At 54.6% G+C, this 14,331-nt stretch overlaps 6 protein-coding genes across 6 annotated transcripts; 4 read left to right on the top strand and 2 right to left on the bottom strand.

Annotated features, from left to right (window-relative positions):
* Positions 1-225: 225 nt before the first annotated feature.
* On the bottom strand, positions 226-3,481 carry PFLUO_LOCUS8068 (uncharacterized protein; the record flags this gene model as incomplete). Its single annotated transcript, XM_073785767.1, has 3 exons — positions 226-402; positions 463-2,534; positions 2,587-3,481. 3 exons carry the CDS (start codon positions 3,479-3,481, stop codon positions 226-228), a joined length of 3,144 nt encoding a protein of 1,047 aa, XP_073642090.1.
* Positions 3,482-4,636: 1,155 nt separating this feature from the next.
* PFLUO_LOCUS8067 (ribosome bioproteinsis protein ytm1) lies at positions 4,637-7,251 on the top strand (the record flags this gene model as incomplete). Its single annotated transcript, XM_073785766.1, has 3 exons — positions 4,637-4,789; positions 4,856-6,390; positions 6,441-7,251. The coding sequence occupies 3 exons, from the start codon at positions 4,637-4,639 to the stop codon at positions 7,249-7,251; spliced, it is 2,499 nt and encodes an 832-aa protein (XP_073642089.1).
* A 208-nt stretch (positions 7,252-7,459) lies between these two features.
* On the top strand, positions 7,460-8,983 carry PFLUO_LOCUS8066 (ribosome bioproteinsis protein ytm1; the record flags this gene model as incomplete). Its single annotated transcript, XM_073785764.1, has 2 exons — positions 7,460-7,589; positions 7,641-8,983. 2 exons carry the CDS (start codon positions 7,460-7,462, stop codon positions 8,981-8,983), a joined length of 1,473 nt encoding a protein of 490 aa, XP_073642088.1.
* Positions 8,984-9,280: 297 nt separating this feature from the next.
* On the bottom strand, positions 9,281-9,843 carry PFLUO_LOCUS8065 (uncharacterized protein; the record flags this gene model as incomplete). The annotated part of the gene is made up of 4 exons (XM_073785763.1): positions 9,281-9,325; positions 9,395-9,661; positions 9,735-9,779; positions 9,841-9,843. The coding sequence occupies 4 exons, from the start codon at positions 9,841-9,843 to the stop codon at positions 9,281-9,283; spliced, it is 360 nt and encodes a 119-aa protein (XP_073642087.1).
* A 227-nt stretch (positions 9,844-10,070) lies between these two features.
* Positions 10,071-11,254, top strand: PFLUO_LOCUS8064 (Peptidyl-prolyl cis-trans isomerase B; the record flags this gene model as incomplete). Its single annotated transcript, XM_073785762.1, has 8 exons — positions 10,071-10,178; positions 10,230-10,307; positions 10,373-10,389; positions 10,445-10,548; positions 10,601-10,681; positions 10,737-10,800; positions 10,855-11,027; positions 11,085-11,254. 8 exons carry the CDS (start codon positions 10,071-10,073, stop codon positions 11,252-11,254), a joined length of 795 nt encoding a protein of 264 aa, XP_073642086.1.
* A 618-nt stretch (positions 11,255-11,872) lies between these two features.
* On the top strand, positions 11,873-13,879 carry PFLUO_LOCUS8063 (DEAD-box ATP-dependent RNA helicase; the record flags this gene model as incomplete). Its single annotated transcript, XM_073785761.1, has 1 exon — positions 11,873-13,879. One exon carries the CDS (start codon positions 11,873-11,875, stop codon positions 13,877-13,879), a length of 2,007 nt encoding a protein of 668 aa, XP_073642085.1.
* Between the last annotated feature and the right edge of the window lie 452 nt (positions 13,880-14,331).

Genomic DNA, 14,331 nt, shown 5'->3' with positions numbered 1-14,331 from the left:
ATTGTCCCTGTGGACGTGTATCATATCCTGGAGTTTATTGAAGAAACAATCCAATATCTGGATCTTGGCCTTTTCTTTTTCTTCTCCGAGTTCAAGGTCTAATACGAAGGGTGGTGAATAATTGCCTATTCTCTTCCACCACAACGCTCGCTCATCAATGTTTTATATGTATGTACGGAACTGCGTTGTATACAGATTCCTCAAGTACCCAGAGTCGAGACCGCATCACTCATCATCATCCTCATCACTCTCCTCCGAACCACTTTCCTCATCATCCTCGTCGTCATCATCATCATCTTCTTCTTCATCACCATCCAGCTTGAGGCCATAGTCATCCTCGAAGTCCTTGAGGAGCTGGACCTTGGGTGTGAACCCAGAGGCTTCAAAGCTCTTCTTGATAGTCTATTGAGAAAACAGTCAGTACTTAAATCCGCAACGAAAAATAAATGGGAGAAAGCTCACCTCCTCCAAGACCGTGCCACAGGTCACAACCACATTAGCAGTACTCGGCGCAAATAGCGGCAAAATAAGCTCCCGCAAAGCATCTTTCACCTCGTCGACACTGATATCGCGCACCTTCTTGAGCATTCGCTCCTTGTAATCAGCGGGCAGATTGCGCACGACCTGGCGAATGAAACTGCCCTGTGCAGCGCTGGCAGCGGTTGTCTGCTCATTGGCGAAGCTGACCACAATACTGCTGATAGCACCCTCCAGCATCAGCGGGTCAAAGGGCGTAGCGCCGGACAGATGGTTCTCGATGAGGTGTTTACTGGACTCGAACGCCTTATAAGCGTTTGGAGAGCGGAACACGTCAAAATTTACAAAGCCCGTGTCGATGTTGTACGCGAAGTTGGTGCCGTAGGCCAGACCGGTGCCGCGCACGGCGACCCAGAGGGGACCCTCGACGGCGTTCATGTAGGCAATTGCGACGAGCAGCGCCGGCAGCTTTGGGTGATCGTAGGAGTCGAGGCCGCGGCCTGTGGCGTAGAGGTAGGACGAGTCCACTGTCGGCATGGGGACGATGTACGACTCGCCGCCGATCTGCTTGCCGGCATCGCTAAGCAAGGCGCGGCGGTTGGTAATGGGCTGCAGGGTGGTGCTGGTTCCCAGACGGTCGGCGAATGGCTTCCACGAGGAGACGGGGCGAGGGAGCTTCTCGAGGTCGGCGATCACAACCACCCTCACGTTCCCGGGTTGGAAAAGAGACTTGCGGATCTCCTCCATGCGGCTCACAATCGAATCGGGCTGCTCGGCGAGCAGGCGCTTGACACGCTTGAGATAACGTGCCTTGACCAAGGTAGACCGGGCTCGGACGATGGACTCTTCGCCGTAGTGAACCATGACGTGCACGGCAGCGAGCATGTCGTCGCCGCTGCGCTTGGAGTCGGGCACATCGGCCAGGAGGCGGGTGGTGATGGCACGCAGGCGTTCCACGTCGAAGATCGAGTTCCAGCACAGTTCCTGGATCCAGGCGATGGCAGTGTTGTACTTCTCCAGTTCCACCTGGAAGGAAACGCGTAGCATCTCTGAGTTTCCAAGGCTGCGGGCACCCTCCATTCCATATCCGACGGTATCTCGCTCCAGTTCCACGATGACTTCTTCGAAGTCGATCGTTTTGCCATCGCGCTGAATGGGGATGCTGAAGAAAGCTTCGGTGTAGACCGCCAACAAAGGTCGGAGTTGAACTGGCACAGATTTGGCCGAGATGAGAACCGACAGCTGCACAAAGCTGCTGCGGATGTGCTCGAAGTGGATAAAGAGCGGAAGGCCCGACTCGTCCGCATCAACGAGCTTTTGGATCTTGTGGCCAGGGTGTCCAGCCTTCAAAGCAGCGCCGGATCGGGCGGTCGTGGTCTCCGTAAAATGAATCGACTCGGTTCCGGGTATGCGGAACGCCTCTAGCAACTCCTTCGGAATCTCTTTGTCGTTCTGGGCCTTTGCCTTCTCGAGCTTGTCCGCAAGCTCCTTGAGACCATTGTCACCAAAGCGTTGCTTCTGCGCAGCAACACGGGCTTCCTCGTCCTTTTTCAGTTTCTCAGACATCTTCTTGGACGGAACGCCCAAGATAGTGACATGAGGGGCATCGGCGATCCATTTCTTAATGAAAGTACGCCATTCATCCTCGGTCCATTTCTCCAAGATGTCGTATTCCTTTAACGATGCAACATCCAGCATCGTGGAGCCGTCTCGCTTTCCAAACAGAAAGTCGGAGATGACATACTCGGCGAATGACGAGGCGGAGTTCTCTGTCGAGAACTTCCAGGTCCGGCGTTGCCGGTCAAGGCACTCCTTCAGATACTTCATGTCCAGCTTTTTGCTCATCGCATCATTAAGAATCTCGAAGAATCTCTTCTCCACCTGTGCAAGCTTTTCTGTCTCCACGCTGGTGAGAGTAAACCGAATCTCCATGTTGGGGTGGTCTTCTGTTGCGTAGTAGACTGCACTGGCAAGTTGCTCCTTCTCGACAATGATATTTTCCAAGAGAGATGCAGACGAGCCAGCCAGATACAATAGTGCCACATTCACGGCACCGGCTATGAAAGAGTCAGCATCCACTGCAGAACAAATGACCGGAAGAAGACTTACTTTGAACAGGATCAGTGCAATCCGGTCCCAAAAGCCGGATTTCAATTTCACCAGACGACTCATCCTCCTCGGGAAACTCCACCGTCTTGATAATCGACTTCTCCAGCATCGGAGCTTGCTTCGAGTCGACCCAGGGCCGCGTGAATGGCGAGTCGGGGCTAGGAATAACATCCAAGATCGTGTCTTCAAACTTGTCCAAAATCTCCAACATGTTCTCCCGGTCCACTTCTCCGGTGATGATCAAACACAGATTCTTGGGCTGGTACATTTCACGGTGAAATTCGCGAATCCGGTCGGCTGTAAGCACACGGAGCTGTTCCATCATGCCACCAGTCTCATAGCGGAAACCCACACCCTCAGGGTAGGTCAACCGGCGGGCCGTCAAATCAATGAGCTCCGCCGCATTGTTTTGCACGCCCTGCATCTCCGAATAGACAACCCCCGCGTCATTGCCGGTGCCGTCAATATGATGCACTTCGGTATAGCAGCCTTCATCAGTCAGAGTTGGCGCAATCACATGCTCCAGGTAGACTGGCAAGATTCGAGAAAAGCCTTCCCAGCCTGCCGTGTCCAGTGTATAGGCCGTGTGGTCTGTGGCAGTCCATGCGTTGGTGTTGGAGTATACTCGGGTCGCCAGCTTATCCAAAAAGCCCTTGTAACGATAGCTGCGAGAGCCCATGAAGCACAGATGCTCCAATGTGTGCGGTGCGCCTGAATCATCATGGATCTCCGTGGCAAGCACAAAGTATCCGTTGACCTTTGGGCCTTCCTGGTCGATGACCACCACTCTCATGCCGGTGCGTTGCGACTCATACTGAGTGAACTCGCTCGGCGAGTAGTCCGGCTTGAACTGCTGCAGCAGTTTGAAGTGGCTGTTCTTCACCGAGGGCGACATCTTGTTCCACGTCTGCCCGGGGAGAGTATCCCGCCGACAAATGCAAGATCTAGAGCGGCGTTAGCTATTTTGGTATTGAAACTCTTTTTTCGGCAAATTGTGCAGTCAATGACATCGGATAAAAGCTCCCCACAGGCACCAGGGAGGGGTATGCACCGGATCCACGACCGGTTCCAAAACGCTGGCAGCACAGAAAATAGTAATACAAGAGCAGCTATTGCCCATCGAGACATGCTGCAGGAAATAACCTTTAGGCACGGTCCTGCGACATGCTGCGATCTCAGAGGTGGGATGTTGGTGGGGGTTGGCAAAGCACACAAAAGAACAGGGATGGATGTCTCATGGATGCTTGGATATGATCAAGAAGAGGAAGAGAAAAAACTCACAGGGACCGAGTAAATTGTGCCCTCGTCAGGCCTCGTAGACAAGAAGACAACACGGCGGTGGGATGAGAGAAGATGGAGGCGGCGGAGGTTGGGTCCCGACCTGACAAAGCAGCGCGGGTGAGAACTATATGACGGCAGGACTCGACCTTCTCATTTAGACTACCTTCCCTTCCTCTCCCCTCGAATAGGGATCCGACGATGTGATATTTATTGGGCGGTGCTGTTAGCTGGTCGCAATTACCTGGATGTCGAGCCATTGCGTGGCCATGCCATCAAAGCCCTCCGCTTCATGAACCTTGCTCCTGCACAGATATGTCCTTGACATTCTATTGAATACCCTTGCTCCATCTTCCTAGTAATTTTTGCTAGGATTTGAACAGTTATCATCCTCTCAGGATTGATATCATATTTCTCCTTGCTAATGTTAGCCAACCCTTCCACCCACTTTTGCCGACAACAGTAGATGTCAAGTAGATAGTTAGGAGCGATCTTGTAGTATATGAAATGACGAAGCTGATGCGATTGATGGTTTACTTCGACCCTCGCGTCTTGAATACGTTGATTGTCTTGTTTTTTTAAATAATTTGAGTGTGGTCTATTTAGTTATCACTAACTCTACGCCTACAGGACAGTACGCCCCAGTAGTCGTACAGTCCAATTTGGACGGATTGGACGATGTGGCTTATGTAATCGATGTGGACAGCTTGAGGTGTCCGGCTTGGGGGGTTGTTCTGTCAACAACCATCCTACTCCCGCTCCCACTCCAGCCATGCCCCAGTCCGAGGAGCAAGTCTGCCAGGCGGTGCTGAGCTTCGTGACCGAGGGTGCCTATCCCGAGGAGAAGGTGGTTGCGGCAGAATTCCCCACGACGGCTCTTGCGCGCGAACTGGAGCTCATCGCGCGGGCCACTGAGCAGGTCGAGGTGAGACAGAGACCCCGTTGGACTCCCCTGTGGTGGTCCGTACTGACAGATAGTTTTCTCGAGTAGAATGAGATCAGCTCCCTCAGCCGCGAGAGCGTCTTTGACGCCGACGATTGGATTGACCAGGCAAAGCAATTACACGCTGATATTGAGCGCTCCAGAGTCACCGCACGCGAGATTGTCGCCCAACACGAACATACCAAACCTTTACAGGCAAAGGTGGAAGATGCCAGCGCCAAGGTTGGGTTGATCGAGACCGAGATCGCCTTCAACCAGGCCGTCGCCGATACCCTGGAGGGGATGCAGCGACTGTGTCAACAGATCGAAGCGGGGAGGGCGGCTTTGGGCAATGGTCAGATTACTGTCGCTATTGAGCAGTTGGAGTCTACTGAATCTGATCTCCAAAATGGCTCCTCCTTCGCCAATACCAATGTGATGGACATACTCTCTGTCGAGGTGGCACGATTGCGACAGGAAGTGGTGGAAGCTCTGCGTTCTCGCTGGGATGATCTGTTGAAAATTGACCGGCAGAAAGGCGAATTCCGAGTCTGCAAGGATGAGGGTACTGATTCACTGAAGAATACGATTGCGTCTCTTTCCCGAGTGGGCATACTCGAGTCCGCAAATGCCAAACTCCAAAAGGATCTTCTTTCTGCGGTTATCGACCCGGTATTGCTGCCTGGCACCGACCAACTTGGTCGCGGAGTGATAGTGGCGGATTCCGGCATCCGCATAGAACCTAAGCCTTCCAAGGCGAGTGTTTCGGAGACAGTGAACCGCATCACGAAAGTCCTGGACTATCTTCAACAGAGTCTGCCGTCATCGGTCTCGGCTGCTTTTCCCAATTCATTCATTCCCACTGTCGCCTCTAAGATTATAGCGACGTGGTTGTCATCTGCGATACCCACAGATTTGGATGGTCTCGGTGCTTTTGAAGAAACCCTAGATCATGTTCTACAATTCACCCGAACGATTGAATCCTGGGGCTGGAGTGGTCAAGAAGAGCTTGTCTCATGGGTCAATCAAGCCCCTCGCTTGTGGTTGACTCGGCGCCGTGTCGACTCACTTGACAGTGTCCGCAAGGTGATTGCGGCTAGCCAAGGGACTACCAAGCCGGTTGAGCGTATTGAAAAAGAGCAGGTTTCTCAAGCGGACGGGGCTCTACTGGAGAATGCTCCCACCGATGACTGGGATGCTGGCTGGGATGATGACAAGGAGGAAGCCACAGCCGATAAACCTGCAGCGCCACTGCCTGAGGAAGAGGAGGAAGATGTTAGCGCTTGGGGTCTTGATGAGGACGAGGAGGAAATCCCGGAGGAGACAAAACCAGAAGCGCTCGCTGAAGCGGAAGATGATGACGGTGATGATGCCTGGGGTTGGGGTGAAGAGGACGAAGACGCTCAGAAGAGCCCTAGTGAGCCATCACAGCCCAAACCTGCTGCTGCTCCGCCAAAATCTGCGAATGGAGGGCGGACCGTACCATCCTCTTCTCCGAGAGAGGTTACGCTGAAAGAAGTATACATCGTAACGGATATCCCCGATTCGATTATCAATGTTATTCGGCAACAAATCGTCGACTCAAAGAATATATCACAGCCAGTGTAAGTATTAAGTTCACATTTTGGTCCTGGGCAAGCTAACAAACGCTCAGGCACTCTCACTCCCGAGTCACCTCTTCTGGCGCTGGCCTGCTCGCATTGCCTACATTGATCTTGGCGATGTTCAAAGCTACTTCGTCTTCTTTCTACTCGTTGAAGCTTGCATCAGGGCAGATGTATCTCTACAATGACAGTTTGTACCTTGCAGAGCAGGTTCGTCAACTTATCAAGGAGCATGACCTTTCACGGCTCAACTCCGATGTGGATGCACTTGAAAAATTCGGCAAGCTGGCCTACAGCAAGGAGATGCAGACTCAGAGCACCATAGTCACCGATCTGCTTGACGGTGCCCAAGGTTTTGGGCAATGCTCGGAGCAACCCTTCCGCACAGAGTGCGAGAACGCGGTCAGCGCCACTGTCGATCGAATCCGCGACGTCTACAAGGAATGGCACCCAATCTTGTCGCGCTCTGCACTTCTTCAGTCTGTCGGGTCTTTGCTGTCTACGGTAATCAACAAGATCATCATCGACGTCGAAGATCTGGGGGATATCTCGGAGGACCAGTCGCAGGAACTGGTGTCTCTCTGCAATCAGGTGTCCCAACTCCAGGACCTGTTCGTGGTCGAGAGCAACGATAACAGCGAAGCCGCCCCGGTCACTGCTGTGTATGTGCCGCACTGGCTCCGATTCCAGTATTTGATCAACATCCTAGAGAGTTCACTGGCCGATATCAAGTTCCTTTGGCTGGAGGGCGAACTGCGCTTGGAATTCTCCGTGGAGGAAGTGGTAGACCTGATCGAGGCACTGTTTGCCGAATCGGACTACCGGCGACGGGCTATTGCTGAGATTCGGAGGGCATTGTAGCCATAGTGAACATAAAAATGTATAGTTGCATTCAACCTGTACATAGAGTGATCAATAATGAAAACTTTCATAGACCTCCGGGAGTTGCACAAGTGGCCGCACCGCCGGCCGTATTTTTTTTCTCAACCCGCGCAGTTTCTTCGACTTGCGACAGCCACAAGGAACAACCCTCCACCTACCGTGACAGCAGTCGCTCAGTCATACCACTATGAACGGAGACCAGACGGCTGATTTCGCAGCGGACGCGCCTGTGCAGAGGCAGGTCCGTGTGCATCTCACCAGCAAGCAGGAAGAGATTGCTTTGCCTGAAAGCACCGGCCCGATCCTTATTCCCACAGGTATGAATGATTGCCGCTTCTTTATTTAAAACTTTTACTAATGTCTACAAGGATTACGACGATATGCGCTGTCGACGCTGGTAAACAACCTTCTTTCAACGGAAAAGCCGGTCCCGTTCGAATTTTTGATCAATGGAACATTTCTACGTACCTCGATCGACGAATACCTGACGGCGAATGGCATCTCTTCTGAGACAACTCTTGAGATTGAATATGTGAGAGCACTGATTCCGCCGCTGCACATTGCCTCCTTCCAGCATGACGACTGGGTCAGCTCGGCCGACGTCCTCTCTACAACCTCGCCCGCCGCCTCGTGGGCCTCGGGAGCCACTGTCGCAAAGGGCCAAGAGAGAATCTTATCTGCAAGCTATGACGGTCTACTTCGGATATGGAATATGTCTTCGGAGACCATCGCGACCTCCCCCGCTGCCGCCGACGGTGGCCACAATGCATCCATCAAAGCCGCCAAGTTCGTTTCTCCGCACCAGATCGTCTCGGCGGGTCTGGACCGCACGGTCCGGTTGTGGAAGTACTCGGAGGAAGAGGATGGGTTCTCGGGGAAGATTTCACCCCAGCTGGAGCTGTACGGCCACAAGTCGGGGATCGACTCGCTCGCTGTGCATGGCCCGTCCAGCCGTATTCTGACGGCTTCGTCGGATCACACCGTCGGGTTCTGGTCGAGCAAGAAGTCTGAATCCCCCGCCGCACCGGAGAACTTGCTTCCATCAAGCGCCGCACGTACATCGAAGCGGCGGAAGCTGAACTCGTCCGTCAGCACACCCCAGCGTGGGCCGCTGTCCCTCTTGTCGGCCCACACAGGACCGGTCTCTGCGGCCATCTTCGATGCACGAGACTCGACGGTTGGATACTCGACTTCATGGGACCACTCACTGCGCACCTGGGATCTGATGACTGCATCTCTGGTCGACACTCGCACCACATCCCACTCGCTTCTTTCTCTGGAGCATCTCCCCGATCTTCACCTCTTGGCTGCGGGTACCTCTGCCCGCCACATTACCCTAATTGACCCTCGCACATCGGCCACGACCCTGTCAGCAATGACACTGCGGGGCCACACGAACGCCGTGGTGAGCCTGGCGCGGGATCCGCACAGCACATACGGCCTGATCAGCGGCAGCCACGACGGCACCTGCCGGATCTGGGATATCCGGTCTACCAAGACCGACAAGGACGGGGTGGTGGGTGAGAGTGTCTACACGATCTCACGGAAGAGTCTCGAGGAGGAAGGCAAGTCCGACAGCAAGCGGGTCGGCGGCGAGGGTGTCAAGGTGTTCAGCGTATGCTGGGATCAGACAGTGGGCATTGTCAGCGCGGGCGAGGATAAGCGGATCCAGATCAATCGCGGCGAGGGGGTTTTGTCGTCCAAGAAATAGAGCTGCACATATGGGATTTGGCGTTGATTTGGCAGTCAAAAGTACGCATGTATTCAAATTTGTTGGAGCGTTGATGGATGTTAGAATATACTAGTTGGTTCGCTATATCTTGTGCCTTATGGTAATTCAATTCATGCCGCAATGTCATTATTGGGCTCTAGCGTATAATACAATCCAGTAAAAGATACAAAACAGCTGGCCCTGCAATCGAGTTCCAGAAACTGACAGAAAAGAACGCCATTCCCATGCATCTCACAAAAGCGAGGTATGTAAACCCCAAAGACCCCCAAAATCACACTAGAGCTTACGCTCCATGCGGTTCAACTTAACCGGCGTTTTAATCTGCAATCCAACATGGTCAGCTTGATTTGATCCCTCCACTCCAGAGCAAATCAATCAACAAAAACTCACCTGAGTGCGAGTCCTCTGGCCTCGCACGGGCAATCCCAACGCATGCCGCCGACCACGATACGTGCCCGTCTCCTTCAAGCGCTTAATATCATTCAGGACTTCTCGGCGCAAGTCGTTCTCGATCCTCATGTCCGACAGCGCGGCGGTCAGGTCGAGGACTTGCTTGTTGGCTAGCTCGCTGACGCGGCAGGTTGGGTGGATGTGGAAGCGGGCGAGGAGGCGGGAGGAGGTGTTGTTGCCTATGCCGAAGAAGTTTTCAAGGGATTTCTGGGAGGTGGTGTTAATTGAATTGCAATTGGGTGTCCGATGGGACAGACTGCAACTGGGGGAGGATGCGCACCTTGAGCAGGTTCCGCTCGGGGAAATTGACGCCTAGGATGAAGACCTGCGGAATTGGTGTTAGCGATACTGAGCTGGAAGTTGTGTCGGGAGGGGACTGTGTGTACCATTGTGATGTGATGGATGCTGTTCAGTCTTCAGTCCGTTCCTCTCGATGGTCGGGAGAAATCCTACGGCAACAACGTTGTTCCGTAGTAATGCCTGAAACACCAGGCCACATATGCTTCTCCGCATCAACCCTGCAAGCTGGCCTCGTCGCCTTCTCCTTCTTTCTTTCTCCTTCATCCACTGCCTGCCTTCCCGCCTCCCCCGAAAGCAGTGCCAATCGCTACCAACCATGCAGTTTCGAAACCTCTTCCTGTCGCTCTTCCTCGTCCTCGCGGTCGGCTTCGCGCTGGTCCAGGCTGAGGCTAAAGAGCCTCGCGGCCCCAAGATTACCAACAAGGTGATTTCTGGTTTCTCAGCATGTCAATCTCACTGCTGACGACAATTCTAGGTCTATTTTGATATTCAGCATGGAGACGAGACCCTGGGTCGGGTCGTGATGGGCTTGTACGGCAAGACTGTCCCCAAGGTGCGTGCAGGTCCTGATCAGTGCCATTGAGAGCATTACTGACTCTTTCTTTTATTTTATTTTAGACTGTGGAGAACTTCCGGTATGATCATCTTCACACATGCTCATAGTGGATGAGTTATTAACACGGTTTCTAGCGCTCTGTGCACTGGCGAGCAGGGCTTCGGCTACGAAGGCTCGTCCTTCCACCGGGTCATCAAGGACTTTATGATCCAGGGTGGTGACTTCACCAATGGCGATGGTTCGTAGATTCCTCTGTTGGCTGGCTGGCTGGCCCTAACTTCGGTCTGCAGGTACCGGCGGAAAGTCGATCTACGGCAACAAGTTCGCCGATGAGAACTTCAAGCTGCGCCACACCAAGAAGGGTCTCCTGAGTACGTTTCCCCTCCTTTTGACTCTCGGCCTGGGTTGTCTCTAACTGGTCTCTAGGCATGGCGAATGCCGGCAAGGACACCAACGGCTCGCAGTTCTTCATCACCACTATCATTACCAGGTACGCCCAGTCCAGTCCTCTCCTATCCCTCTACCCAAGCTAACGGACGTCCAGCTGGCTCGATGGCAAGCACGTCGTCTTCGGCGAAGTCCTTGAGGGCTACGATATCGTCGACAAGATCCAGGACTTTCCCCAGAACCGCGCTAACAACAGGCCGGATGTGGCTGTCAAGATCGTGAAGAGCGGAGAGCTCGATGTGCCGGCGGAGGCCGAGGCCGAGGACCAAGGTAGCCGCGACGAGCTGTAGCTGCTACAATTTTCTGGCGGGGCTGATGATGCTCAAGAACCCATCGAAACCCCAGCGCCCGCGCCGGTGGTCACCGAACCGACATCCTCGTCCTACTCGTCGCTCCAGCCATTTGCTATCTTCGTGGTGCTGGTGGCCGTGGTGGTGTTCCTGCTCAAGCGACGCCAAAGCACCACTCAGTCCGAGGAGAAGGTATTTGAGGCGTAGTTTATATGATATACTTACTACATGTAGTATATACCCAAGTCACCCTTTGCACTAGTTAACATGCGGTGTCTCGGCCGGCCTTAGTCATGCGTACTAGTAGTGTGGCTCAGCGAAAATTCTGGCTACAGCTTCGTACTGTACGCGCCGTGTTCTGGCTCGTAACTTACGGTCTTGATTATGGCAAACCCCTGTACTGCCGCCCCACACCGGTTTTTGCCTCTTTCCGCCTCCCACAGATTTCCATCGCCATCTGAATTTGACCATCATCCCTTTTTTCCCTCCACCATCCATCTTTCTCTTTTCTTCTCTCCTCCTTCATAGAGTTCTTAGAGTTGGGAGATTTGCATTTTCGTCTACCCCCCTTTTGTGTGTGCTCTGCCTTCTTTCCTTCTGTCGTTTGCCACTTGACTTCTTTTCGAGTGGAACCCGACAGTCCAGTCTCAGAGACCTGTTTTCTTCTTCCCTGCTGCAAGTATCGTTTTAGATCGCTTGCAACTCTGCCACGAAAAACCAACCACCGACAACAAAACAGTTCGTTCACTTCCTGATCCTCCTCCCAAATAGACGCCCACTGACCAGCCAACTTCCAGCCGTTTTTTTCCACCCACAACCGCAAAAATGGCCGACGGTCTCCAAATGGGCAACCTGTCCATCAACGACTCTCAGCACGCTGGCCCGCCCGCTCCCACTGGCCGGTCTGCCTACATCCCCCCTCACCTCCGCCAGCGCGGCATGAACGCTGCTCCCAGCATGGACGCTGCTCCTCCCCCAGGCCCTGGCTTCGGTGCTCCCAGGAACGCCCCTCGTGGTAACTGGGCAAACGCCAACGATTTCAGCCCCCGCGGCCCCCCCAATGGTAACCTAAACTGGAACTCTGACGGTCAACGCCGGCCCTTCGATCCCTATGCTTACGGACACCCAGGTCACGGAGGTTCTTACGGTGGCGGTCACGGCGGCGGCGGCTCTGCCCGCGGCTCGGGAGATGGCCAGTGGCGCGATGGCAAGCACGTCCCCGGCCCTGCCAACGCTCGCGTGGAGCGTGAGCTTTTTGGCGTTCCCAACGACCCCACGAAGCAGCAGACCGGTATCAACTTTGCCAACTACGATGACATCCCCGTGGAGGCCAGCGGTAACGAGGTCCCGGAACCCGTCAACACCTTCGAAAACCCCCCTCTCGACGATCACCTTCTCTCGAACATCAAGCTGGCTAGCTATCTGACCCCGACCCCAGTCCAGAAGTACTCCATCCCCATTGTCATGAACGGTCGCGACCTGATGGCCTGTGCCCAGACCGGTTCGGGTAAGACTGGTGGTTTCCTCTTCCCCATCTTGTCTCAAGCGTTCCAGAACGGCCCGTCTGCGGCTCCCGCCCAGGCTTCTGGCCAGTTCAGCTACGGCCGTCAGCGCAAGGCTTACCCCACCTCTCTCATTCTTGCTCCCACCCGTGAGCTGGTCTCTCAGATCTACGACGAGGCCCGCAAGTTTGCCTACCGCTCGTGGGTGCGCCCCTGTGTCGTGTACGGTGGTGCCGACATCGGCTCCCAGCTGCGCCAGATCGAGCGTGGCTGTGACCTCCTGGTTGCCACCCCCGGTCGTCTGGTCGATCTGATTGAGCGTGGTCGTATCTCGCTGATGAACATCAAGTACCTGGTTCTTGACGAGGCTGACCGCATGTTGGACATGGGTTTTGAGCCGCAGATCCGCCGCATTGTGGAGGGTGAGGACATGCCCACCGTGGACCAACGCCAGACCCTCATGTTTTCGGCCACCTTCCCCCGCGACATCCAGATGCTTGCCCGTGACTTTCTGAAGGACTATGTCTTCCTGTCGGTTGGTCGTGTTGGTTCCACCTCGGAGAACATCACTCAGAAGGTGGAGTACGTCGAGGACAACGACAAGCGCTCGGTGCTGCTCGATATCCTGCACACCCACGGCAGCACCGGTCTGACTCTGATTTTCGTCGAGACCAAGCGCATGGCCGACTCCCTGTCGGACTTCCTCATCAACCAGCGTTTCCCCGCTACTGCCATTCACGGTGACCGCACCCAACGCGAGCGTGAGCGTGCTCTGGAGTTCTTCCGCAACGGCCGCTGCCCCATCCTGGTGGCCACTGCTGTTGCTGCCCGTGGTCTGGATATCCCCAACGTCACCCACGTCATCAACTACGATCTGCCCACCGACATTGATGACTACGTCCACCGGATCGGTCGTACCGGCCGTGCTGGTAACACTGGTATCGCGACCGCCTTCTTCAACCGCGGCAACCGCGGTGTCGTTCGTGACCTGATCGATCTCCTGAAGGAGGCTCATCAGGAGGTCCCCTCCTTCTTGGAGAGCATTGCCCGCGAGGGCAGTGGTTTCGGTGGTCGCGGCGGTGGTCGTGGCCGTGGCCGTGGCTCTTCCAATGCCACCCGTGACGTGCGTCGCTTTGGCGGCGGCATGGGTGGTGGCCCGCCCTCTTCCTTCGGCGGCGGCATGGGCGGTGGTGGTGCTGGCTACGGTGCTCCTCCCTCGTATGGTGGCTACGGCGGCGGCGGCGGCGCTCCCTCGTACGGTGGCGGCTATGGCGGCGGCGGTGGCTACGGCAACCCGTCCGGCCCCACTGGCCCATCCTCCTGGTGGTAAATCAGTTGTGGTCCTATGACGAGGCCGTCAGGTCTGATTGGCTCCCCTCTATTTTTCCTTTTCTCTCTTTTGACGGACACGATCAGAACGAAGCCCTGGGTTTCTTTTCCTCCTTTGCTGTTTCTGCAGGGGCGGCTTTGTCATGACTTCCACGACTTTCCTATGCGTTTTCTGTTTAGAGTTGTGTCTTGCTGCTTATGTGCCTCTGATCTTTTCCTTTTCCTGTACCTGTCTTATTTGCTCCCTTTTTCGTGCGCTGGATATTGGCCCCGTTTTCCCTTCCGGGCCCCTTGTTCGAGCAGCCCGATTCCCTTTTTTCCGTTGCTCCTGATGGAGCAATCCGCGATCGGACCTGCATGAACATGATAGAATGCGTTGTCTTTGGTTGTTTTTTATGTCCGCTGTCATCAGATACCCCTTCATGTTCGAGCGTCCCAAAAAATGGTGGACGA

The sequence above is a fragment of the Penicillium psychrofluorescens genome (genome assembly GCF_964197705.1).
Source record: "Penicillium psychrofluorescens genome assembly, chromosome: 5".
Taxonomy (NCBI): Eukaryota; Fungi; Ascomycota; class Eurotiomycetes; order Eurotiales; family Aspergillaceae; genus Penicillium; species Penicillium psychrofluorescens.
This window is presented reverse-complemented; position numbering and strand designations above follow the sequence as displayed.